Source organism: Hippocampus guttulatus, chromosome 8, assembly GCF_054856545.1.
Source record: "Hippocampus guttulatus isolate MCC_2025c chromosome 8, RoL_Hgut_1.0, whole genome shotgun sequence".
Lineage (NCBI taxonomy): Eukaryota > Metazoa > Chordata > Actinopteri > Syngnathiformes > Syngnathidae > Hippocampus > Hippocampus guttulatus.
The window spans coordinates 5,039,532-5,065,560 of record NC_141268.1 but is presented as its reverse complement, the minus strand read 5'-3'; the positions used below and the strand labels follow the sequence as shown (position 1 = coordinate 5,065,560).

Sequence of the window (26,029 nt, the reverse complement as noted above, 5' to 3'; positions counted from 1 at the left end):
TTGTGAAAATCTTCCCACCGGAAAATCTCCTTGAAGCTTGCTAGCGATGCCAACCTCAGGTCCATACGCAATAATGGCAAACAGACGGCAACCATAAAGTGACAATTATAATTTCAAAGGACATTAGGAGGAACCAGCCCCGTGCCCCTTTATCGCTTGTCCATGTCAGGTATGCTATGATGCAGCTTGGGGCTCCCAGTTTCATCGACGGAAAGCCCCAAGCGCCGGTCGACGTTAGCCCAAATGCTGTGTTCAATGATTGTTTAATGGCAACTTTGTGGACAACGGCACATTCGTTCATGGGCCAGTGTTGGAACTTTTTTTGCATGTTTACGTAGTTTTACACATATTTCAACACCCGCCGTGACAATAGCAATAATATTATTAATAATAATATAAATAATAGCTATGATTTGTTGTTATTGACGTCATTGTATGCGTCTCTAATAACAGGCTAGTCAATTTGGGGAGTAGGCAGCAAGCCTAGAAGGGCGAAATGTTACATCGTTGTCGTTAATCACCGTCGCTTTCATTTGATCTTTATCAAAATCGACTCTTCTGGGAGAGAGATTAGCATGCTAGCTTTAGCTCAGGGTGGGATTTTCTTTGCAGCGCAAGCAACTCCCTCACTCTCGAAATAGCCAAGCTTAACCCACCGCGTCATTGCATAACCTGTCGTGAAGGCAGTGTCATGAGCGGATGGTATGTTGTTCAATATTCTGGCCACGACATGAGGTAGACACCTTTCACACTTTCATGACATTCAATACGAGAGCCGGATCACACATTTCCCATGCGTAATTTAACGATGCGCTGGTTTCGTTGACTGTAGTCTCCTTATTGTTATTAAGACACCAAAACTGATCCCTTTTGAATATTTTTAAGTACTGTAATGTACAAATGTCAACATTTAAGGCACCTAGGTGAAAAATTAAGATGCAAATAAAAACCTTCACGTTATAATAAGGGCTCACTTAAGGGTTTAGGCACTGTTATATACTGGTGATTAATGACTTTTTAGCTGTGTATAGTTTTGTATAGTTTCACTAGCTCCATTTGTTCAGAAAGTTAAGTTGTTTATGAAGGGTTCAACATTTGCTTATTTGTGTAAATGTGCAAATGAGTTCGCATGCAAAATATAGCAAATTTCTCTGTAATAATATTAGTAGTTAAAAAGTTACATTTTTGTATGGGGTTTTGTGTACCAAAGTCTTCAATCATATGTAAAAACACAAAACTTGATTAATTCATACATTTTTATTGAGGAATGCAATTTTTAAGTGTCTGCTCTAAGGCAATTTCTCCTCTTGAACACCAGTTCCCCTGCCTGAGAAAACACTCATTCCGTGCCAGTTGTCAAAGGTCTGGCAATGACATAGATACAGGTATAATACCTGTACCATCCAACAAACCCATAACATTCGATACAGTTTTTTTCCATCTAAACACAATTTGGCGTGGCACATCCAAATAATGACACACTTCCTGTATTGGTCACATGATTTTTTTTTTTAGAGTTAAAACAATACAAGCATCAATACAGCGTTTTACACTTGCACACTCGGCACAGTGCTGACGCACCAGTGTTGTTTGTCCCGTCACTACTTTCAAGTGCGGAGTGTATGGCAGTACACGTAGGTGGCGAGCACCCCAATCACTTTTTTAAGTTGGTCGTATTGTTTGTTTGTTTATTGAACATATATAGAACATACATACAATACAATAACAGATTGACAAAAGTGAAGGCAAGTAAAAATTATAAAAGGAAAAAAATTAAAACAGACATCATCACAGTTATATGTTCAAAGGAGTAGGAAGAAGTAAATAATTTATCTAGTCCTACCCCTCCCTCCCCTATTGGGAGGGAGATGGCCTTTTTCTTCCTCCACGTGTTCATTTAATTTCGGGTAGTGAGGACGTTGGTTATCCGAATACAGGCTGGAGACGATGAACAGTTTCTTCGAAGCTTTTATTCGCAGAATATTCCGGGCACCAATGAGTTACAGACAATGGCTGCAGTGGTCACAAGTGCAAAGACATATATTTATATCATCAAAAGGGCGGTACCGAAATTATGATGCGGCATCGGGACTTTAGTTTCTCCGAAACCGATTCTTAGCTTGTATCAACTGCCGCATTCTGATGCCTTGTGCGTCTCCACAAAGTCTCCAGTAATAAGTGTATCAAAGTTAACTGATGAGTGCCTCAAAGTTTCACTGCATGCATGAGAAAGTTATACAGGCATGACTATACTGTATATGGCCATAAGACATACTTCAATTGCTTGTAATAATGCTGCATTTCCATCTCATGTTACAGTTGCTGGTTCTTGGCAGTGTTATGGATGAACTATGAAGGCCCAATTGCAAGTCACAGGTATAGTATTCTGCTTTTCTTTCACTTTTTTTTTTTGCCTATGACGTTTAGCTCACGGATCAGCTCTCTGCACTCAAATGTCAAGATGAGGGTTTGAACCCCAAGTTTAGTGGTAGTTCCAAAAGCTTTTTATATTTATGATTTCTTTTTATCTATTAAGTGTAAAGAGTTCATCGTGGTTCATGATGCTGCCCCGTCCCAAAAACATTTATGGTGTTGACACTCCTATGAACCGAGTAGGCTGTATGCACTCTCTCTCTCTCTCTCTCTCTCTCTCTCTCTCTCTCTCTCTCTCTCTCTCTCTCTCTCTCTCTCTCTCTCTCACACACACTGTCAGTCTTATTTCAATATACAGTAATAGTATAGACTCAGGGATAGAGGTACGCAGACAGAGATATGGCCAATATAGCCATGAAATATTCATCCATCCATCCATCCATGCATTTTCTGATCTGCTTATCCTCACAAGGGTTGCGAAGGAGTGCTGGAGACTATCCCAGCTGACTTCGGGAAGTAGGCGGGGTACACCCTGAAACGGTTGCTAGCCAATTGCAGGGCACACATAGACGAACAACCATCCACGCTCACACTCACACCTAGGGACAATTTAGAGTGTTCAATCAGTCTGCCATGCATATTTTTGGAATGTGGGAGGAAACCGGAGTGCCCGGAGAAAACCCACGCAGGTACGGGGAGAACATGCAAACTCCACACAGGAAGGCCGGAATCGAACCCTGCACCTCTGCACTGTGAGGCCGATGCACTAACCAGTTGACATTTTTATAATACAGGTAGGAAAATGAAAATTTGACAAACAGTATGTGAAATAAAGGGTTAGCTGATTGCCCCTAAAAATAAAGTTGTGCCCTTCCTTTGGCAGCAATGATTTGAACACGAGCTCAGTGATACATGGCTTTCTGTTCAGCCCGCATATTGCTGAGCGGGCATTAAATCGAGTGAATGAGTTTTGAGGGCTAATTTAGCAATTTTTTAAGGACATTTTCTCCATTCAGCATTCACTCCCAAAGACGTTATTAAACGTCTTTTCAGACTTGGTCCAGAATTGGCTGGTACTGAATGAGTTAAAAGGTCCATAAATAAAAAGCAAGTGGAAGAGTGGGAGCCCTGTATAGGCCCTTTAAAATTCAAACTATGAATAATAAGCTTTTATTTCAGCTGTTTTGAACGCTGATTACAAGGTGATGTTTGGTATCCCTTCCCAGTTCTTTCTGCCAAACTCAAGGAAAACAAAAAGAACTGGTTTGGTCCCAGTCCGTACGTAGAGGTAGCTGTGGACGGCCAATCAAAGCGGACAGAGAAGTGCAACAATACACACAGTCCAAAATGGAAGCAGGCTCTCACTGTGTAAGTATTTTTTTTTAACACCTGTCTTTTTAGCACGGTCTACTCTTCATTGTTCAAACCTTCCGCTTTGTCTTAACATGTCTTTCCTTTGCTTATAGAATCGTGACACCTCTCAGCAAGCTGATATTTCGCGTGTGGAGCCACCAGACGCTGAAGGCGGACATCTTGTTGGGAATGGCCACGCTAGAGATCTGCGACACCTTGAAGGCCAACGAGCTGAAATGTGAGTGCTTGATATTTGTCTGCGCAAAGGAGTCGATCTTACCCCTTGGAGGTATGAAGGGGGAGCTCAGACTTATCTGATTCAGGATCTATCTAAGTGTGGACCCGTTTCTTGACAATGGCTATCTATCAGCAGTTTATCATTCACTCATTGCTCAATCCCCCCCCCCCCCCCTTATAACACAAGAGGAACCTAATTTATTTGGGCCGGGAATTTTTATAATGCATTGGTGTAATTACCCTGAGATACCGGCCCTACCTTAGCTCTTGTCTCAACTTGTGTGGATGTGTGTGTGGGTGTGTGCGTGCGTGCGTGCGTGCGTGTGTGTGTGTGTGTGTGTGTCTATATACTTTACTTTCTCTGTGTACTCCGGTTTCTCCCACATTACAATTTAAAAATACAAACGTTTTAATTGTTCAGAGGTGTGAATGAATGTGAGTGTGAATGCTTTTCTATTTGCGCCCAGCGATTGTCTGGCGCGTAGCCAACAGTATACCCTGCCTCTCATCCTAAATCATCTGGGATAGTCTCCAGCTCACTCTGACACTCATGACGAATTAACAGTAAAGAAAATACATAGATGGAAGACTGTGCATACTGTTGTCTTCTTACACCTAATGTATAATAATACAAAAAATAGCTTGATAATTAAATGGTGTACTGTAACATGGATGGTAAGGTATGAATATAAGGTTGCGTCCCATTTGTCTGTGGTTGTGTGGTCCTCAGTGTGCGAGGTGGTCCAGACATTGCAGCTGTGCTCTGACAGAGATTCCCGGGATATTGTCGGCGACCTGTCTGTCTGTCTGGACGGCATGCATGTGGACCCAGAAGCCTTTTCCACAGCAGAGAGAGACCATGGTGAAAAGATTCTTCTACTACAACTCCAAAATATAGCAGACAACGGTCCATTTTTCATTCATGTTAATAGTCGGTTGTCCACTGCTTTGCAAAGTTCATTGCTGCCACCTATAGGACTAGAGTGGAATATTATGGATGTCATATTTTATTATTGGGGTTGCAGTTTGCAGAAGTGCATAACTTGTACTTCTCTTTTGGAACGAAGTTAATTGACCAAAATGTTAGAAACACGCTCAGTGTGATGCAGTCCAATTTTAAGCCACTGCAAACAAAAAGCCTCAATAAGTAGTTGAAGAAAAAGTTTCTTCTTTCTTTTCATTGCAGCGTCTCTCCTAAAAGATGGCACGAGACCAAATGGAAATACTGGCAACAGGTGGGGATTTTTCTTTTTTAAACGAAATACTTTTTGGGTAGCAGGCATTCAGGTATAAAATCAATAAAAAAAATACCTTTTCCGTAATATGTCCCCTTTAAGCAAATAATCAACGCTCATCACAACTTTATATGCAAATATTTTAGGGCAAGCAGAGACGCATCACCCTCCAGTGACTTGGATGAGTGGGTCATTGTACCTGATGCTCGCACCGTCAATGGCGCGAGCTCCCCTACCCATTCTCCAGGGGGCACCGGTGGCTCTCGCCGCTCTCGATCGGCCCGGCCTTCTTCTGCTCCTGGTAAACCTGCCGCCTCACCAAGTATTACAATCACACGATTAGGCTATGACTTTTGTTTCAACATTTTTCAAAGTTTAAAGCAGCTCTAATTGTATGCTGCTGATCCTTCCAGTTTCCTCCAGCAGTTCCTCTCCAAGCGAGTTAAGCGAGGGCCCAGCAACTGATGCTTCCTCCCAGGCGTCCATCAGCGCGGGTTCGGATCAGCACATTGACTCAGGGGCAGTGCGAGTGGCAGCGGGAGCTATAGCAAGGCCTTCTACGGCGAGTGGCGCAAAACCAGCCGCCCTGTCAACACCTGCCACAGTTGCTCCCAGAGTCTCGCCCATTAGCAGCGGCCCCTTGCCACAAGGGTACAGACATCTCTCACTTACACTATTCACGAAAAATGAAGGATATTCCGTTTTTGGGTGAAATTTCCGGGTAAACATAACAACAACATAACAACCGTTACAAGCGAACTGAATTTTAATGACTCCTAACTTTTGAATGCATGTCCAACTGTTCAATGTTTCACTACTTTTTGTGGGTTCATGCATGTTCTGCCTTGGGCTTGACATTCAGTCACTGACGTTTCTCGTTTTGTTCAATGCAGTTGGGAGCAGCGAGTGGACCAGAATGGACGCATGTACTTTGTAGATCACATTGAGAAGAGGACAACCTGGGAACGACCCGAGTCGCTGCCGACAGGGTAAGACTTGCACCTGACAGGTGAAACTAAAGTCTCGCACGACAAGTGCTGCATCGTTCACGTCCTGGGTTTGGTCCATCAGATACTATAAATGACTGTGCGGTAAAAAAAAAAACGTCGTCTGTTTTGTGAAGCGAAGCCATGATTGTGATTACCTGATCCCTGTGCATCTGTTACCCCTTTTCCACCCCGCAAAAAAACAAAAAACCTGGTGCTCGTTCTGCGCCAGGGCCATGTTCTTAAGAAGAACATGGATGGTTTTCCACCGGCATAGAGCCAAGTAGGAGCTATGTCATTGTAAAGCATTCAAACGTCACTACTTACATCGACATTGACCCAAGAGCGCCTATGCTATTGATAATGATAATAATAATAATTATTATTACTACTACTACTTCTAATAACAATAATTATCTGTAAGCATCTGCTAGGCAACTTAGCAGAGTATCCATTATACTTGAATGTAGTATACAGTGGGGCAAATAAGTATTTAGTCAACCACCAATTGTGCAAGTTCTCCTACTTGAAAAGATTATCGAGGCCTGTAATCGTCAACATGGGTAAACCTCAACCATGAGAGACAGAATGTGGGGGAAAAAACTCAGAAAATTACATTGTTTGATTTTTAAAGAATTTATTTGCAAATCATGGTGGAAAATAAGTGCCGTATTTTCACGACCATTCGGCGCACCGTATGGTTGGGCGCAGTCTCATTAATGGGTGCTATTTCTGTATTTTACACATAGACAAAACACACTGTATTATTGGGCGCAATTTTAAAGTGGTAAAACATACGCCAGCTTAAACATACGACATGCATGCGCGCACGCTAAAAACACGTTAGCTTGAAGCATACGGTAGCATGCCAAGACATATGGATACACGCTAAAAACACATTTTTAAAAAGGCAACGGAAGCAAAACTGAGTTCCGTTGTATTTTATTTAGCCATTGTACAATGTACTCACGTTTTTCGATCAATCATCACCCAGAAATCCATCAAAGTCCTCATCCTCTGTATCAGAATTGAACAATTGTGCAAGTACCGGTAATCCATCAAAAACGCCGTGTTCCCTCTCGTTGTCAGTCACTCTCATTGCCATGTGGCTCCACAGAAATGATGCCGGCTTTGCCAAAAACTCGAACAACAGTGCAAGCAGACACGTTCGTCCAAGCAGCCACAATCCATTCGCAAATTGTGGCGTAACTCGCCCGGCGCTGCCTCTCACTCTTTGTAAAGTTGTGTTTGCCATCGATCATCCATTGTTCCCATGCCGTTCGCAACTTTACTTTGAACGCCCGGTCGCAACTTTACTTTGAGCGCCCGGTTGATGCCGATGTCCAGCGGTTGGAGTTCTTTAGTCAAGCCTCCGGGAATAACGGCAAGCTCAGAGTTCATTTGCTTGACTTGGTTTTTCACCGCTGCTGTGAGATGGGCACGCATGCCAAAAGCATAACCGATGGCTTGAAGTTTGAACTGAGCTTCGTAGGCGTGTCTCTTTGTAGAATTTATTTTCGGGGGTTCTTAGAAACCAAAACCGAAGTTGTTTTGCAACAATGCACATAGCCACACTCTATACAGGTGTTGGTACCTGCTTGTAGCGTCCCTTTAGCGTCCACTTACACGCCCACCCTTCACTCATTGGCGACTTCTTCCCCGCATGCCTGTCATCACTCACGTCTGCCTTTTCTCTCTCTTTCCCTCCATATATGTATATATACACGCCCACCCTTCACTGATTGGCCGACTTCTTTGCCGCATGCCTGTCCACAGTCACTTCCGCCTTTTCTCTATATAAACAGCGTGTCGGCTGTCAGTCAGGTTTTGGAACTCAGCGTATACACAAGACGCTCCGCATCATAAGGCGTCCTGTCCATTTTGGAGAAAATTTAAGACTTTTAATGGCACCTTATAGTCGTGAAAATACGGTATTTGGTCACCACCAAAAGTTCATCTCAATACTTTGTTATTCAGATTCAGGTTCAGAAAACTTTATTTATCCCCATGGGGTAATTTGGACTTAACAGGCACGCTCTGCACAAGAACATGGGATACAGTGCAAAGGGCCTGTCGGTACTCGCCGTATGTACAGCGCCCCGAGATCTTAGTTGAGAAAGTAAAACACTAGGGAAGGAGAGGGAAAAAAACCATGCTCGAACTATCCTCTACTGAGGATAATTTAAGTTAAGACCCAGCACATCAAAAGCATATGACAGTTACAACAAGTCACAAGACATAACGTAATGAGGGGGCAGATGGATGGGGGGGGGGGGGGGGGGGGGCGAAGCGCGACGCGGCCCGACCGGCGAGCTGTCAGTCCATTCCAGCGCTCAGTAGATCAGTTCACTTCGCGAGGAAAAACCAGGAACAATGAAGGCGGCGATGACAAGGGTGTGTATGCGCCTGTGATTGTCTGGTTGTGTGTGCGTGTGAGGCCGCAGCTGCTACGTCAAGGTCTTAGACAGTCCTGGCTTATCAGTCTATGGCCGAGAAGGAGGGGGTGATGGTAGGGCACTAGCTTCCATGCGTGCGTTCATCCAGGGGAAAGGTCGAGATAGCAGATGTTTTGGGAACGACTACCCACAATTCCAGACAGCCTTGAGTCCGTGGTCTATATCTCTTCAATGGCGCCGATCAGCCAAATCCGCGATTTCTTTTCCTGAGCACGGATCCCAATTTCTCAAAGTTGTTCTCCATCTTGCAATGACGCTCCAAACCATATCCATTCTGCGGTTGAGCTCAGTCACCGCTTGAGTCTGAGTGTTGGACATCCGCACCGTGCCATCCAAAAAGACCGGCAGCTTCTTCACTTCCAATAAAGCTGCTCCCGTCGGTTGAATTTTTCGATAGATCAGGAAACTGCTAACACCAAACAGCAGCATACCTGCTATCAGAAGGCCGATAATGTAGATGTCTTCCACATCCTCAACGGACAGTATTGACAGGCACACCATTCTCCGCTTCCTCCAGGGATCTAGGGTGTACCCGGCAGCAAATGTCCCGAGGGGCAAGTAGGCTCCCCACTGCCTGCTCTTCTCACCGAGAAAATTTGGTCGATGGCATCGAGAGGCCAGCCAACCAATTCCATGCTTTGTTTTTAGGATGATAATACAGCAAGGAGGCTAGGATAGTCAGACAAGGAGAGCACATAGACTGAGTGGCGAGCATGGGGAGGGGGGTGGTGGGGCAGGAGCAGAGCAAAACAGCATCCGCCTTTGTCGAGAGCCAAGCAGAAAGTGATGTTCCCTTTGTTGGCAATAACCGAGGCCACACGTTTTCTGTAACTCTTCACAAACTTTTCACACACTGTTGCTGGTATTTTGGCCCATTCCTCCATGCAGATCTCTAGAGCAGTGATGTTTTGGGGCTGTCGTTGGGCAACACGGACTTTCAACTGATTTTCAACTGATTTTCTATGGGGTTGAGATCTGGAGACTGGCTAGGCCACTCTAGGACCTTGAAAGGCTTTTTGGTGGAAAAAGGAAGAACTGGTGCTAACCTGGGCACTAGCCCGAAACTAGCACTAGCGGGGTGGAAAAGTGCCTTGTGATGTCATTTTCAGTGGACAGCAACCAGCAAAATGGACAAAAATGTGTGGCTTTAATGGCTTAACTCATATTCCAGACACAATATTAATCAGAATGCCGTGTTGAGACTAGTGGGGCTGCATAGAACATATTTTTGTTAAGAACATTTCTGTGTTTACTTCCCCTTTAAGATAAAAGTAACCTTTATTTGACCCACAGTGGGTCAATTCACATGGTAAAGCAAGGGAAATTGTCAGTCAAGTAGTCATAAATAAGGTTGAAAGTACTCATTTACAAACTATGCAATCTCCTTTATTCAAACGTGCATGTGTCATATGTTAAAAAACAGCACACTTATGTAGAAATGGGAAACATTGTGCAGGTACAGGGACTGTATACCACACTGGAGGTGTATTCTAGTTGTAGCACTTTTCTTCAAGAAATTGTGGCCAGTAATATGATTAAACCTAATGTGTGCACAGGTGGGAGCGCAGGGTAGACCCCATGGGCCGTGTGTACTTCGTGGATCACATCACCAGGACCACCACATGGCAGCGCCCCACGCAGGAGTCGGTGCGCAACTACGAGGAGTGGCAGCACCAGCGCAGCCAGCTGCAGGGAGCCATGCAGCAGTTCAACCAGAGATTCATCTACGGGGTGAGAAGAGGTGGACCCTTAAAAATCAAAAGCCCAAATTGAAGGAGTTGAGATGTTGAACCATTTTGTGTGTGTGTGTGTGCGTGTGCGTGTGCGCGTGCACGTGTGTGTGTTTTTCTTTCAGCTCCAAGACCAATTGGCGGCTACGTCCAACAAAGAGTTTGATCCAATGGGCCCTCTGCCACATGGCTGGGGTAAATACTAGTCATTTCTTGTAGCATTAGTTTCTCATGTCTTCATCACTTGCAATATATTTTGAAATGCGTTTCTCTTTTTTTTTTTTTTGTCACAGAAAAGAGGACAGACACAAATGGCAGAGTGTATTTTGTCCATCACCCGACTCGGGCGACTCAATGGGAAGACCCCAGGACACAAGGGTGAGTGTGCATGGCGGTACTGCTAATCTGAGCATAGTTGCTGCACACGGAAGGACGCGGCCAAACTGTCGCGCAGTGAGCAGTTTTGTTGGGATGCAAAATTGAACTGCCGGTCAATGGCATTAATTACAAAGGTTGCAGCCCCCCACCCCCTGCAAAAAGAAGTACCAATTAAATTTAGATATACTGTTTTACAGCAATTCTTAACTACGTACAGTATATCTATAAGTTCCGACGCAAAAAGTAAAATGCATGAGTACAGTCAACAAATGCAGTCAACAGTCTCTCAAATATCTACACTCTTCTTTTATTTCTTCACCGTCTCCTCATTTCATGCTACAGTGGCTGGGCAATCTGCTTGTTCCTCGACAATAGTGCCATGTTATTCTCAGTTTAATTAAAAAAAAAAAATAGAGTACAGTATGGGTCTTTGCATTTTTTAAAAAAGGTATACAGCATTGGCATTTCCAGGTTATGTTCCACTTTTCTCCTCTTTGGCATGCCTGAACAGTTACTGAATCCTCCATATTTAGTCTCAGCAATGTTTGAACATTTTTAAATGTCATGCGGTATTCCTTCTTGGGTTTTGTTTGGTATGCCGAAACTACTGACACATGATGTAAAGTCAATGATAGAATGTAAACCATTCGGCACAATTTTAACATTGGTGTGCTGGTACTTTTTAGGCTGCTGAATGACAAGCCTCTGCCCGAGGGCTGGGAGATGAGGTTCACTGTGGATGGCATCCCTTACTTTGTGGATCACAACAGGCGAACCACCACCTACATTGACCCTCGCACAGGCAAATCCTCGCTGTGAGTTGTCTGTTAAGCAGTTGTAGACCTTTGATGTCTTTCACAGGCTGAAATAGTTCTACTGTTATTCCCCGACAGTGAAAACGGACCGCAAATTACCTATGTCAGGGACTTTAAGGCCAAAGTGCAATACTTCAGGTTCTGGTGTCAGGTAAGAAAGGCAACTCATTATGCAAGTCAAGGCAAGACAGCTTTATCTAGCATACTTCATATTCAAGGCAGCTCAATATGTTTCACTCAAGCAAAGACACAGCCCCGAAAAACATTTATCAACATCACTGCTAACGAATTTCAGAAGTAAAGCAGAGAAAACACAAATGGCTTTCCAAAATCACTCAAAGAATATTCAAACACATTAACAAAAGACACATTTAAAAGTAAAGGATATAAAAATTAAAGTAGGTTTATTCATAAAATTACTAACAGCAACAACAAAAAAAGATTTAAAAATATTTTAAAGACCTCATAGGAAAAAACTAAATGTTTAAGATGTATTTAAAAATATTTACATTTGGGGCTGACTTTATTTTTGTTGGTGGCTTTTTCTGTTCGCGTGCAGCAAAACAGCTAAATGTAGCTTCACCATGTTTGATTTGAACTCTGGGTACCAATAATGGACCCGAGTCTGCAGACCTTTGAGCCCAACTAGGTTTATATTCAATCAGCATTTTTTAAAATGTATTCAGCTCCCAGACCATTCAGTGATTTCAAGACCAGCAGCAGAATTTTAAAATCTATTCTGTAGCTAATTGGCAGCCAGTGTGCGGTCAAAAGGACCGGAGTAATTGTTTGAACCCTTAGTTCTGGTCAGAACCAAACCTACAGCTGTTTGATACGCTTTTGAGGGAGTGCAGTCTGAAGACCGTGACAATAATCAAGTCCACTGGAGATAAAAACATGAATAGGTTTCTCCTAGTCTCATAGGAATATGCAACCCTTCAGTCATGATATGTTTTTTAGCTGATGAAAGGCTGTTTTGGTGGTGCTGAAAGTCAAGTCCACGTCTGTCAGCATCCCGAGATTTCGGACTTAGTCTTTGATTTTAAAAGACAGTGACTCCAGGTGTTTTCTAACAGCAATCATCTTTTCTTTATTGCTGAAAACGGTTACCGGTACATTTTGTTTTAGTTTAGCTCAAGGAAATTTTGGTTCATCCAGTTGTTGGCTCTAGATCTTGGATGTTTTATATGTCTCCATGCTCCAACAGACCTGATTCAATTGATCAGGATCACTATCCAGATTCTGCAGAACTTGCTGATCATTTGAAACAAGTGTGTTGGAGCAGGGAGACATCTAAAACATTCAGGATACTAGCCCACGAGGACGGGAATGGCCCACCTCTGCTCTCCACTTGAGAACAACACATTAATTGAGCTGTCATTTGGGGACATAAACACGGCTGTGTGTCATTTGCATAACGGCAAAAACAAACAATGGTGTTCTGACGCATTTGATCCAAAGGTAACACGTAAACTTCCAATTGCCACAAAGTAAGTGCTTGCCTCCAAGTAGAACCTAATTACTATTTTTATGTTTTTATTCCCTCAGCAACTGTCAATGCCACAGCAAATTAAGATTTCTGTCTCCAGGAAAACCTTGTTTGAGGACTCATTCCAACAGGTAATGAAAATAATCCTTTACAACTTCTTCTTCTAATTGGGCTGTTTCTTTCAAAGATCATGAGCTTCCATCCTCAAGATCTGAGAAGGAGATTGTGGATCATTTTCCCCGGGGAGGAAGGTTTGGACTATGGCGGCGTAGCCAGGTAATTTCCACTTGGTCTTGTATCAGTGAGCAGGGTGAGCACGATTGCACTCTGTAGGATTTATTCGTCCATTGTGTCTCCACATCCAGGGAATGGTTTTTCTTGCTCTCTCACGAAGTGCTCAACCCCATGTACTGCTTGTTCGAATATGCCGGCAAGGACAACTACTGTCTGCAGATCAACCCCGCCTCCTACATCAACCCCGACCACCTCAAGTACTTCAAGTTCATCGGGCGCTTCATCGCCATGGTAACTGCAGCTCAGTGTTCCATCACTCTGAAGTAGGGACAGGCAGTAATTGATGAAAAGAAAAACAAAAACATACATTTGGGATTTTTTTGTGTTTTTATTGACATTAAATGGCAGAGAAAACTGAAAATGGGGGAAAAAATTGTCTGAATTGTTTCTAAAATGTTAAATAAGCATGAACCCCATTGGACGGCAGAAGTGCAAGCCAGGACAGAAACAGCCTAAAGCTCAGGGCTAAAACGGTTCCAAAAGAAATTTTAGTAAGAAAATTGTGCTCAAGTAAAGAAACTGTAACCTGCTGACAAAAAAAAAATTCAACAAGCAGCTTTGGATGGTCAGTTACCAAGCTGAAAACACCATCTGCCAAAGTTAGAAGGGAAAGGAGCCTCACTGCATTTAATATTCCACTGCATGTATTTATTATTAAGAAAAAATGTTAAAAGGTCTTGCACATTATTTTTGACAGCCTTTTTAGCAAGCATATTCATCCATTTTTGAAATGGCTTACTACTGTATCAACAAACAACCATTCACTGTCACATTCACACCTGTGGTCAATTTCCAGTCTTCAATGACCCTAACATACATGTTTTGGAATCAGAGAGAACCCCAAGTCCGCCGGACCCGAAATTCATACACTGAACTTCAGAACTGTGAGCCAGATATGCCAACCACTTTTCACAGTGCTTCCCTAATTGTGTTTATTTTGCCTTTACATTAGTACAGCATAATTGTACTAATGACTCTTAACACACTCAAGTGAGGTTTGTGAGGTTCACAAAAATCTAAATCTTAATGCTCAAAAATAGATTATTTCATGCCCCTATGGACCTCTTTTGGCAATATTAATCTGCTCGTTGAAACTGTTGCAATTGACTGTTCCTGCCTAATTTTTATACAGGTAGGGCTCTATTTTTGTCGACAGCACATGTTTTTCTCGGCAGAGCTCCATCTTTGTGCCAGGCCAGGTCTGGTTTAGCGTGTTTGGGAATTTGGCAGACCGCACTGCGTCTTTCTGGCAGACTTGAGGGTTTTTTTTTTCCTTCCACACACCCCAGGCACACCTGAAATGCCTCTTTCTAACCGAGGCTCGTCGATGAAATCATCAAAAGAAAGAAAAAAAAAAAAACACCTATGCACACATTAGGCTGCATGAAAATAGGGCACGTAATGTCAGTTTTTCATATTTCTCTTTATTCATAGTCAAGCCATGAAATTGGTCTTGTAAATGTATTCACGAGCCCATGTAATAAATGAACTTTCTTTTTCCCCTATCTGTTGTCATCTTAGGCTTTGTTCCATGGCAAGTTCATCGACACGGGTTTCTCACTGCCCTTTTACAAGCGCATCCTGAACAAGCCTCTGGCCCTCAAAGACCTGGAGTCCGTGGACCCCGAATTTTACAACTCTCTCATATGGATCAAGTAGGTTAGGGTGCGGGGGTCTCTAATTTTGAATGCTAATCTATGGCGTGGGTTGACAGCTGATGGATAAATGCATGGAATATTCAATAGTCTTTCATTATTTAGTTTGCCTCCATAATTGTAGTTACACTTTATGGATTTATGTGAACTATTCTTGTATTGTGTTGTTTGAACATTATAAACAAGCTAATGTTATGAAGCGTGGGTTTCCAAGGGATAACAACATAGAAGAGTGCGGTCTGGAGATGTTCTTCTCCGTCGACAAAGAGATCTTGGGTGAGGTCACCACGCACGAGCTCAAACCGGATGGCGGGAATGTTCAAGTGACTGAGGAAAACAAGGAGGAGTACATCAGGTGCCATTATCACACTCCAGATATACACCTTGAAATCTGACGCGAAGGTCAAGGTGGCAGCACATTCTTACTTTGCGTGCTGACGCCAGGTTGGTGGCCGAGTGGAGGCTGTCCAGAGGTGTGGAGGAGCAGACCCAAGCCTTCTTTGAGGGCTTCAACGAAGTTCTGCCGCAGCAGTACCTTCAATACTTTGACGCTAAGGAACTAGAGGTATTTTGGTATATCGTCGCGGATAAGTTGTGAAGTCTTAACTCCACATAGGTTTTGCTCACTTTGTCCACTTGCTTGCTGTCTTTAGGTGATGCTTTGCGGAATGCAGGAGATCGACCTTGTGGACTGGCAGAGGAACACCATCTACAGGCATTACGCTCGGACCAGCAAGCAAATTTATTGGTTCTGGCAGGTCAGTACTGTGCTCTGCTGATATACATATACTGAAGCATATGTCCTCAAATAGTAGCTTCGTTTTCTTCATAAAAGCACGGTTTATTCTATCGAGTGTATTTTAATGACTTTAGTGAAGACCGGCGGGCAATTCTGTAAAACCAAGAAATCGGAATGTGCGGCGGAGTTCATTGTTGCATTGTTGTCGGCCATCCCAAAGACAGTGACGAAACGGCCCCACTCAGCCGGTGCTTTAAAACCGCCTCCGAAATGATTCTGAAAATCGTTTTCATTGGAACCACTTTGACCCAAAAAAACGTTGAATGGAAAAGCAAACACTCACAGCGAGGCGAAGCCATCTCTGGCATTTTCGAGCTTTAATTGTAAAACCATCACATTACCATATTTTTGCTCACATCAAACTGTCAGAATCTTATATTGGCCAATTCGTACTTACCACCCATGTATCTCAAATCATAATACCCCCCCCCCTCCCCCCCGACCCCATTGAAATAAACAGAAATACCATTAATCTGTTTCAGCCGACACAAGCATCCATCCGTTTTCTAATCCGTTTATCCTCACAAGGATTGCGGGCGGGCTGGAGCCTATCCCAGGTGTCTTTGGGCAGTAAGCTGTTGACAGGCAGTAGGCATCCTGAACTGGTTGCCAGCAACTTGCCGGGCACACATAGACAAACAAGCATTTGCGCTCCTTTCTTTGCTCCTGTTTGTCCGTGTAAGCCACCAATAGCACTCTTGGATGCAATGCTGTTCTGACAATGCCCCCAAAAATCTTGTTCTGGCTTCATCAAAGGCAGCCAGCAACAGTGGTGGTTGACCTAGCCTCACGATGTCCATTTTTCTTCTTTTAAAGCGGGCCTCAAAAATGAATTTTTAATCATATTCGACATCGGCCTTGCTTGTAAATCAATCTTTGGTGCACATATTCAGCTGAACAAAAATGCCAGCCATTTTCAGACAGTCCTTTATCCTGACATTTAAAAAAAAAATTGAATCAGCACTGGGGATTAAATGTCTGGACTCTTAAAAAGACATTAAAATACATCTTAAAAAAAATGCCCACATCACTCTGAGCCTTCAGAAAATCTGATTGGTTAGAAATGAGAGTGCTCTGCGTGTGTGTGTGTGTGTGTGTGTGTGTGTGTGTGTGTGTGTGTGTGTGTGTGTGTGTGTGTGTGTGTGTGTGCGTGTGCGTGTGCGTGTGCGTGTGCGTGTGCGTGTGCGTGTGTGTTTGAGGCCAGCACTCGGCCTTGGGCGATTGATTACATTCATATGGCAAGTGGCAATCAGAATCTGATTAGATATACATAAAATTAAATGAACCCACAAATGACTGGAAGATGCGCAGCCAAGACTCACACAAATGCAATTAAGATAATATACTGTTGGAAATAAACACCAATGTGTTTGTTTACAGTTTGCAAAGGAGATGGACAATGAGAAGAGGATGCGACTGCTGCAGTTTGTGACCGGAACATGTCGCCTACCCGTCGGCGGCTTCGCTGACCTCATGGGTACTTTGTCACGTTGTCTTTGTTTTTTATTTTTATTATTTATTTGCTTAATTTACATTTTCCACCTATTTTTCAATTAATAAATGAAGGAAGCAATGGCCCGCAGAAGTTCTGCATCGAGAAGGTGGGCAAAGAGAACTGGCTTCCGCGAAGCCACACGTGGTACGTCCGTCTTACTTCTTATTTACTTACATACTGATAATCTGTCTAAGTCCTGGGGTTTTCCCCCCCTTACGATCAGAATCAAATAAATGATTATCATGAACGATTATTCTGTGGCCTGGGGTATTGTAAAAGTGAATTTTGTTTTGGCCCGTGGCACTATGCTACCTCTCACAGGTCAGTGTTGGTACAACTACGCACGTAGGACTCAGCTGAGGAAGCTCCCACTGCTGTCGTCATTTTAAGTTGCCCAGTGCACACATACCAATACTTTGATGAATTTGAGCATTCCCTCCCTGCTCTTGTGATCAAAGTTATCAAAGTCTTGATAATTGGATGTCGCTGAAGATTATCCTAATAGTATGAGGTGTGTTCTGGGTGGTATCATCGTGCCTTTCAGTAGGTCAGTTTATGGTATTACGTCAGACATCCGGTATGGAGGAGGAGTGTCAATTGTCGCAAGAGAGATTGTTTTGTGATGTGTGCGATATGCTCTGTGGGTCATCTATTGTACACCACACATCACACGTGACATTTTTTTCCAGGGTGTGTCACATTAAAGAAAAAGGTTATAATAGTGAAGATCATAATGTTTGCACCTTGCTTGAGATCAGGGGTGCCCAACCTTTTTTGACGGAAGGTCTACTTTTCGATCAACCAACCTCCCACGATCGCCTCATTACCGCACATACGCACGCACTTACACACGTGTGCTATGATGAGCAACAGCCACAACGGCTCCTAAGATGAACGAAACAGAAAAATAAAGTAGACACAAGAGTTTGTGAGTTTATGAAAAGGAAATCGTTTAGTGGGAGACCTGACGCGGAGGCACGGGACATAATTCTGCAGCATGTTAAGTGCAGAAGCTATCGTATGTACGTGTAGCTTTTGAAACTGCTTCTCTCGGCCCTCCAGATTGCCATTCTTTGCCAGTACCCTCAGCGAATTGTACACGAAACAAACTCTGAATGAGAATAATAACAATAAAAGCTGCAATTGCAGACTGCTGACAGCTAACAACTTCCGGTGATGCAGGTGACGAGCCACCTATGGGTGACCTGCTTTTTTTAATGATATTTCATTTTGGAAATACTTTTTGTGAAAGTGAGACTGATAGGATGCTCAGGGTGCTGTGTGCACTAACACAAAAATATATCATATGAATAATGCGCACATAGACACACACATTTTTGGGGTTGAGTTTTTATTTTTATTTTTTCGATTATTTGTTTCCCCTCTACACCCCTCACAATCGACTCGGGACGAGTCCGTGAGCTACCGGTCGATCACAATCAACATATTGGGCACCCCTGCTTTAGATAGTTTTGTTGGTATGAATATTGGTGGACAATAACAGAAAAACTGGAAGAAATCATTGTCCTTATTAATTAAAAATCAAATGAAGTTTAGTTGCTGATGGTGTAGTGCAGGGTTGCTCATTACGTCGATCGCGATCGACCAGTAGATCGCGGACTGGTCCCAAGTCGATTCAAGGAGTGTAGAGGGGAAAAAAAAACATACATTTGTGTCTCTGTGTATGTTAGTCATGTATGTTTTGTGTTAATCCACACTGCACCCTAATCACTCTATCAGTCTCATTTTCACAAAAAGTATTTAAAAAATAAAATAAAGCAGGTCATCTTTAACCTACGGTGACGTGTCACTGCGTCATCAGAAGCTGTTGCGCTATATCTTTTATTATCATTATTTTCATTCAGAGTTTGTTTTGTACAATTTACCGACGGGGCAGACAAAGAATGGGAATCTGGAGGGCTGAGAGAAGCATTTTAAAATGGTACACGTGAGCTACGATCGTTAACAGGCTGCCTAAGTGCGTCGCATGCCTCAGCATCAGGCTATTGATCATCATGGCATGCGTGCGTGCGTGGTAATGGGTCGATTGCGGGAGGTTGGTTGATCGAAAAGTAGATCTTCAGTCAAAAAAGTGTGGGCACCCCTAGTGTAGTGGCACACTCCCCTGACTTGTGTGCGGGCAGCGTGGGATCAATTCCCACTCAGGGACGGTGTGGATGTGGGTGTGAATGATTGCTCATCTCTCTATGTGCCCTGCTTCTTAGTGGCAACCAGTTCAAGGTTTAGTCTGCCTTTCGGGAAGTTATTTACCGTGTGACATCATTCACACTAATTACCATTTCTGATAATCAAGTTGTTTTTGTTCTTCTGTTGTCCCGCCAAGCTTTAATCGCCTGGACTTGCCACCTTACAAGAGTTACGAGCAGCTAAAGGAGAAACTCATGTTTGCCATCGAGGAGACAGAAGGTTTCGGGCAGGAGTAACCACAGCACGCTGCACCTTTTTCCTCATGTCTCTACAGCCGGGAGCTACTTTGATTCCAAAATCACATCGTCCGTATAAAATCACAGTTGCTTCAAAAGCTGTTTGAGACCAAATAAGACAATTCTCAAGCTACTCCCTGCATCGGCTCTGAAGTCACAACATGATGCTGTGCGAGTGCAAAACAGGCGAGATTCTTCGTCAAGACTATGCTCTCAGATTTTATTTTCAGATTTGATGTATTCTTTAATCTCAACAAAAGTGTTCTGATGGGACTGATTTTAAAGATGTAGCACAGGATGTTCCTTCCGTTTTTTTTTTTGTTTTTTTTTTTAAATAACTCACTTTTCATTTCCCTGTTTTCTTGAATATGGTTTGCACATGAACTGTGAGCGGCAACGACCGTGTGATTGTCCTGGAGAGAGTTTATTTTTTTAAAGTGCAATAGTTTTGTATCTCTACCAACAATCATCCTGATCACTTTACAAGCTAAGTTTCAACTTTTATGTGCCAATTTGACTCTGAATAATTTTAGGTGTGTGTTAAGTTTGTTTTTATTTCATAGGACCAAACTTTGCTCAAAAAGGGACACCTCCTATGTAATATTTTGGACCTTGTAATCTGTGGATAAATCGCAAATACTTGGCCTAAAAAATGTTACTGATGATGAAGTGGGAACAATCCTGTGTGATCCGATTTGTAAAATAAGTCCTATTCCCACTGAGTGATGGCAAAGTCTTTTGTGTAAGTCTATAAAATAGTCCTAGATAGATGACCAAGAAACAGAATCATGAGTACTTAATGTGTTCAGTCAGTAGCGCAGTTGAAATACACTTGTTTAATATCTAAATACATATGATTCACACAAGTCGTGATTCTTTTTGTGATTGTGGTTTGAAATTATAACACGGGCGGCTCTAGTTTTATAGGGCAACGGGTGTCGTTATTGGGTCAACCTTACATGCAATTTGCGAGTCAGCCGTATTTAGAATATACACAAAAAAAAAACACAAACTGCTAGTAACTATCAGTTACCTATGAAGTTTCGTACCTAAAAACTTCACCTGCATAAATCCCAGTGACTGTGTGTGATGCTTGATGATGTCAGGGCCACAACATGAGGTACACCTGCACGTCTTTGATCAGAGATTTTGCCCACCTTCGTGTTAATTATAGCAGGAATGGCATTAGCATGGTGGAATATCTTTATACAGTACACCATTGCAATCATTAGTCAACTATGGCATGTCAATCAAAAGGGCATAACATATATATACTGTATATATAAAATTTGCCTAGGATGTTAAGGTGTACTTTATGTTTTGGCTGCTGGGTTTGTACTCACTCATACTGTACTACATAAACATAATTTCACAAACCTCTCTAAAGGGTCATGATTACCTGTGATTGGGGGGAAATAGTTTTGTCACTCAAACAGTTGCACCTCAATAAAATGATATATGACATGATCTACTTCACTTGATAATAGGAGATTCTTTTCTATTAAAAAATTAAAACGAAAAGCTTTATTACGTAGAAGTAACAAGGAGTACTGTATGATGCAAATACAACGAACTAAATGGTTGTCGCCCTGCGATTGGCTGGCAACCGATTCAGGGTGTCCCCCGCCTACTGCCCGGAGACAGCTGGGATAGGCTCCTGCACCCCCCGCGACCCTAGTGAGGATCAAGCGGTTCGGAATGAATGAATGAATAAATGTTTGTCCAAATGATGTAACTACAAAAATACACCAGCGAAGCATCGCTGTACTTGTGCAGTCGCAATTGACCTGACTCATAATATTAAAGCTCACACAGAGTGCGTAGGGAAAAAAGCTTTTCATGAATAATACTTGTGATAGTAATATAATATTAAGCATTATTATTACGACCGTTTCGGCATCGTGTTATTTTACTTGGTGTCACGTGGCATTTTTACCCCTTTGGACAGCTGTTTTTTGACACAGGAAAAGTTTTATGTTTCATGACGGCACAATTTCAGAGTGACGCCCGGTTATTGTACGTGCGCAACGTGAATTGATGTCCCCCTCATCTGGACTTTAAAAAGTCATGGCGGTGTCAGAGACGCTTAAAATTTTACTTTATACTGTCAATCACCTTTTACAACAAGAAAAATACAAAGCAGCTCTGGCTATTTTCAAAGGCTTCCGAAATGGTGCTGTGTGAGTGAAATAATTCAATTTGATTCAATGTAATTAAATTCAAAGTGTTGCTGATGAGACAAGCTTATGTGTTTTTGTTTGTTTGATAACAACTTTGAGTATACTTGTCCTTAATTTGCCGCCATTTTCTGTGTGCAGATATGGAGCTAAAATCAGAGCACCACATGCATTTGTCATGACTTTTTTATTCCGAAGCGGAAGGTAAGATGTCAGTAATATTCTTTCTCTTCGGGACTGATCCTGCAGTTGTCAATAGTCAATCGCAAGTTGTACATTTAATGACCATTTGTTACCGTGGCGATTAATCCAAGTGTAGGGAACTCCGGTTCCTCGACAGCCATATCGTGCCTGTTTAGATCTTTCTCTCTACTTCAACACATCTGATTCAAATGATCAGCTCAGCAGCAAGTTCTGGAGAGGCCTGAAACGGTCATGAACAACTGAATCAGGTGTACATCTGCACACTTCGCACATGCTATATGTGAACTGTATTGAATAATCACTTCATTCAGATGTTTGTTTTAGTGTGTGAAGTATTGAAGCATGTCAGTGAACGAACACATTTGGAATGGAATTAGAATAGAGATGACAAAAACAGACAATTTCTTGACCTAATTCATGCTGCTTTCCACTGCATTGCACTTGCTCGGTTTTGCTTCAAAATAGTGCACCGATTACTATTTGTAATGACACACACTAAAAAACAACCAACAATTGTCAGTGAGGGATTAATTTTATCCAAGAGGAGGCAGAGGGAACTCTTTCGGGAAGTGGATAGTTTCAAGCTTCAGCATACAAAGCAGCACAGCCGCTTGGGAAACTAAAGTTAGTGTCGTTGTTTATTGTTGCCATTTCTAGCTGTGTACTGTATTGTCAAGTGTCTCAGTGGAGATGATGGAGCAGAGTTGTTTCAAGATTAGTACAGGTATTATCGGTACCATGAAGTTTAAAACAGGCACTAGAATTACATGTATTTTCCATGTAGTGGAAACAAAGCGGGCCCGGTGGGCCAGTGGTTAAGCGCGTCAAACTCACAGTGCAGAGGTACCGGGTTCAATTCCAGCTCCGGCCTCCGTGCCCTGCAAATGGCTGGCAGCCAGTTCAGTAGTACTTCTAGTTCTACTGCCCGAAGACGGCTGGGATAGGCTCCAGCACCCCCCGCGACCCTTGTGAGGATAAACGGATCTGAAAATGGATGGATGGATGGAAGAAACGTGTTTTTGGTTTTAGTCTGACCATGTCCCGTCCCCGGTCCCACTTCTGAGGCATTTGCCTTTTTTTTTTCTTTCTTGGAGTTAAAGTGATTCTTTCTCTCCTCTAAAAGTTTGGAAGAAAAACTCCGAGCCATTTTGAAGGCCACCTACACACACTCGCGCAACCTGGCATGCTTCGTGTTCACCTACAAGGGATTGCAGGCCCTGCAAGAGAAACTTCAGGGCCGCAGTTTGCAGTCTCACTCCTTCCTGGCCGCCTGCGTAGGAGGATGGTTGGTGTTTGGTGACAACAACAACATCAACAGTCAGGTATGACAGGCTCTTTTTTCTTACTTTTTATTGTTTTCAGAATATTATATTACAGAAGAATTTGCGCTGAATCTGTTCCGCGAGAACGTCCCAAAGGAGATCATGTAACGTGAATTAATCGGTTCCACATTCACACTGTAGCCGTCATAATGCCTTTATTAACTGTCCAGAGGTGATGTTTAAAGTAATATCGAAACATTCCTGTCACAATATGAAGTGACTTTTGACTATAAAATAAAACTAAAATAAAGTAAAACTATTCAACAAGTGAAATCTAAAGTAAAAGTACAGTACTAAAGTAAAACTACCAACACATGACTGTATAACACAACTAAAATAGAACTGCAACAGTTAATTGATTAATCGATGATAGAATTAATTGATCCTTATTTTTCATAATCGGTTAATCGTCGAGATACTGTTTTAAATTAAATTTGTCCATATGGACAGAATTTCAGGTTCTCAATAGTAAATATTGTCTAATTACTGTAGCCCTCCATGAAAGCAGACCCATTCTTTGCGTTGAGTCAAAATGATTCACTATTTGTTTGTCCAATTCCTACACTGTCAATTTGAAATCTTTTTTTAAAATTTGATTCATTGACAAAATAATCGACAGATGAATCTATTGTTAAAATAATTGTTAGTTGCAGCCCTAAACTATAATAAAGAAAAACGAATCACCCTTTGACTGTATAGTAACGTAAAAATAAAGTCAAACCACTTCTTCCTGAAGAAGTAAGGAAGTAAGTACAATTGCGTATCCTTTCACTGAAAATAAACCTGAAGTGAAACTACTCACCCTTCCACTGAATAATGAGCCAAAAGTGTACTAGCCACGCTTTACTTTCAAATCCAACTAAAATAAAGAACAGCTTGTCACACTTGACCCAACAATAAAACTAAAGTCAAGTCAACCCTCATATTTTGTCTATTGACCGTTTGACTGAAATATCCAATCAAAATAAGGGGGGGGGCTCTTCCTTTGAAGTCACTTGACTGGGGTCACATAAACGCAAAAAAGGAACCATATTTGCATAATTTGTGTTTTATCTGATCCGCAATCAGAAATTTTGCGAGATTTGCTGACATCTCGCATCACCTCCACTGGTCTGCCGTGGTTCCAGATCAACATGTACTTGCTGTCCCGGATCCTGTTTGCCTTGTCGCGGCTGGCAGTGGAGAAAGGAGTGGTCCCACAGCCTAAACGAGACCCCTTCCCGCTTTTCGCCACTCTGGTGTGGGGACTGGTCTTGTGGCTCTTCGAGTACCACCCGCACACGCTACAACCCTCGCTGCAGTCGTCCATGAACTACCTCTACCACGACAGCAATGTGTGGCACGACATCTCGGACTTCCTGGTCTATAACAAGTCCAGGACTGCTGCTCATAAATAAAGGTTTTACGTGGTGGACCACTTGTCTTGAGTAATGGGCAGTACATGATCCATGCCAGGACGGTGTTCCATTTGTTTATTTAAGGTGTACATAATTTATTTGCTGTCATCACACAATTAAAAGACTGATTGAACTGGTATTTTGTTGCCTCCTGGCTTCCTCTGAAGCAGTTGCAACCGTTCTTTATACCCACCAAAAAAATAACACTTGTCTCTCACAGTCCATACCCAATTCCAATGAAGTTGGGATGTTTTAAACATATGTAAAAACAGAATAGAACCATCTGCAAATCATCTTCAACCGAGGGCGTACCGGTGTTCGACTGGTTTGTGCCTTGGACTCATATTGCAGAGGTGCAGGGTTCGATTCTGGTTCCGACCCTCCTATGTGGATTTTGCATGTTCTCCCCGTGCCTGTGTGGGTTTTCTCTGGGTGCTCTGATTTCCTCCCAAATTCCAAAAACATGCATTGTAATTATCCCTAGGTGTGAGTGTGTGCGCGGATGGTTGTTCGTCTGTGTGTGTGCCCTGCTATTGGCTGGCAACCGGTTCAGGGTGCCCCCGCCTACTGCTCGAAGACAACTGGGATAGGCTCCAGAACTTCCCACGACCCTTGTGAGGATAAATGGATTAAGAGATGGATGGATAACCTCCCAAATTCCTCAGAATTGGGTTTGTACCACCACAACGACCCATGGAAATTCATTTCAGTAGGTGAAGTAAAAATGTTTTAACTTCTACAGTACTTCACACAGAGTGAATTATTATTTTCTTAGTTTTTATAATTTGAGCTTTAATGAAAACTACAATTGCCCTTCTTAAGAAATGTCCCCATTAAAAGTTTTTTAAATGGATTTTAATAAAGCAGGTCTGAAGTAGCCTAAAAATAGTTCAATCAATTCATCATTTCACCATTTTGAATTAAACTTTGAAATAAACCTACTTTTCTACCATATTCTAATTCATCGAGATGCACCAGGTGTCACGGTGTTTACCACGTCTGCCTCACAGTGAGTGTACGTGTGAGTGTGTCAAAATGTGTTTTTTCTGCGATTGGCTGGCAACCAGTTGAGCGATCACCTCCAGCACGTCCGCGACCCTCATGAGGATCAGGATCTTGGATAATGGACGAGATGCAGTAATATAATTTACACCTACTATCATGGGTTCTGCATTCCACATGTAAAAAAA

The 26,029-nt window shown here is 42.5% G+C and overlaps 2 protein-coding genes across 2 annotated transcripts; both read left to right on the top strand.

Moving 5' to 3' along the window:
• Window positions 1-25: 25 nt before the first annotated feature.
• On the top strand, window positions 26-21,210 carry LOC147200908 (E3 ubiquitin-protein ligase Itchy-like). The gene is made up of 24 exons (XM_086117244.1): window positions 26-169; window positions 2,320-2,376; window positions 3,600-3,741; window positions 3,840-3,964; window positions 4,694-4,825; window positions 5,150-5,198; window positions 5,345-5,499; window positions 5,612-5,849; window positions 6,092-6,187; window positions 10,197-10,371; window positions 10,496-10,565; window positions 10,664-10,748; window positions 11,435-11,563; window positions 11,642-11,714; window positions 13,112-13,183; window positions 13,240-13,328; window positions 13,418-13,577; window positions 14,868-15,001; window positions 15,216-15,356; window positions 15,446-15,566; window positions 15,655-15,759; window positions 17,181-17,277; window positions 17,367-17,439; window positions 19,640-21,210. Exons 2-24 carry the CDS (start codon window positions 2,352-2,354, stop codon window positions 19,737-19,739), a joined length of 2,586 nt encoding a protein of 861 aa, XP_085973370.1. The 5' UTR covers window positions 26-169; window positions 2,320-2,351; the 3' UTR covers window positions 19,740-21,210.
• A 146-nt stretch (window positions 21,211-21,356) lies between these two features.
• On the top strand, window positions 21,357-24,978 carry pxmp4 (peroxisomal membrane protein 4). Its single transcript, XM_086117245.1, has 4 exons — window positions 21,357-21,919; window positions 22,058-22,120; window positions 23,244-23,442; window positions 24,570-24,978. Exons 1-4 carry the CDS (start codon window positions 21,807-21,809, stop codon window positions 24,837-24,839), a joined length of 645 nt encoding a protein of 214 aa, XP_085973371.1. The 5' UTR covers window positions 21,357-21,806; the 3' UTR covers window positions 24,840-24,978.
• The last annotated feature ends 1,051 nt before the right edge of the window (window positions 24,979-26,029 follow it).

Coding starts and splice junctions, on each gene's coding strand:
- LOC147200908 (XM_086117244.1), top strand. CDS start 2,352: ATGAAGGCCCAATTGCAAGTCACAG. Junction 4,826..5,149: donor CACAGCAGAGAGAGACCATG/GTGAAAAGATTC, acceptor TTTTCATTGCAG/CGTCTCTCCTAAAAGATGGC. Junction 5,850..6,091: donor AGCGGCCCCTTGCCACAAGG/GTACAGACATCT, acceptor TGTTCAATGCAG/TTGGGAGCAGCGAGTGGACC.
- pxmp4 (XM_086117245.1), top strand. CDS start 21,807: ATGGCGGTGTCAGAGACGCTTAAAATTTTACTTTATACTGTCAATCAC. Junction 21,920..22,057: donor GGCTTCCGAAATGGTGCTGT/GTGAGTGAAATA, acceptor TTCTGTGTGCAG/ATATGGAGCTAAAATCAGAG. Junction 23,443..24,569: donor ACAACAACATCAACAGTCAG/GTATGACAGGCT, acceptor CCGTGGTTCCAG/ATCAACATGTACTTGCTGTC.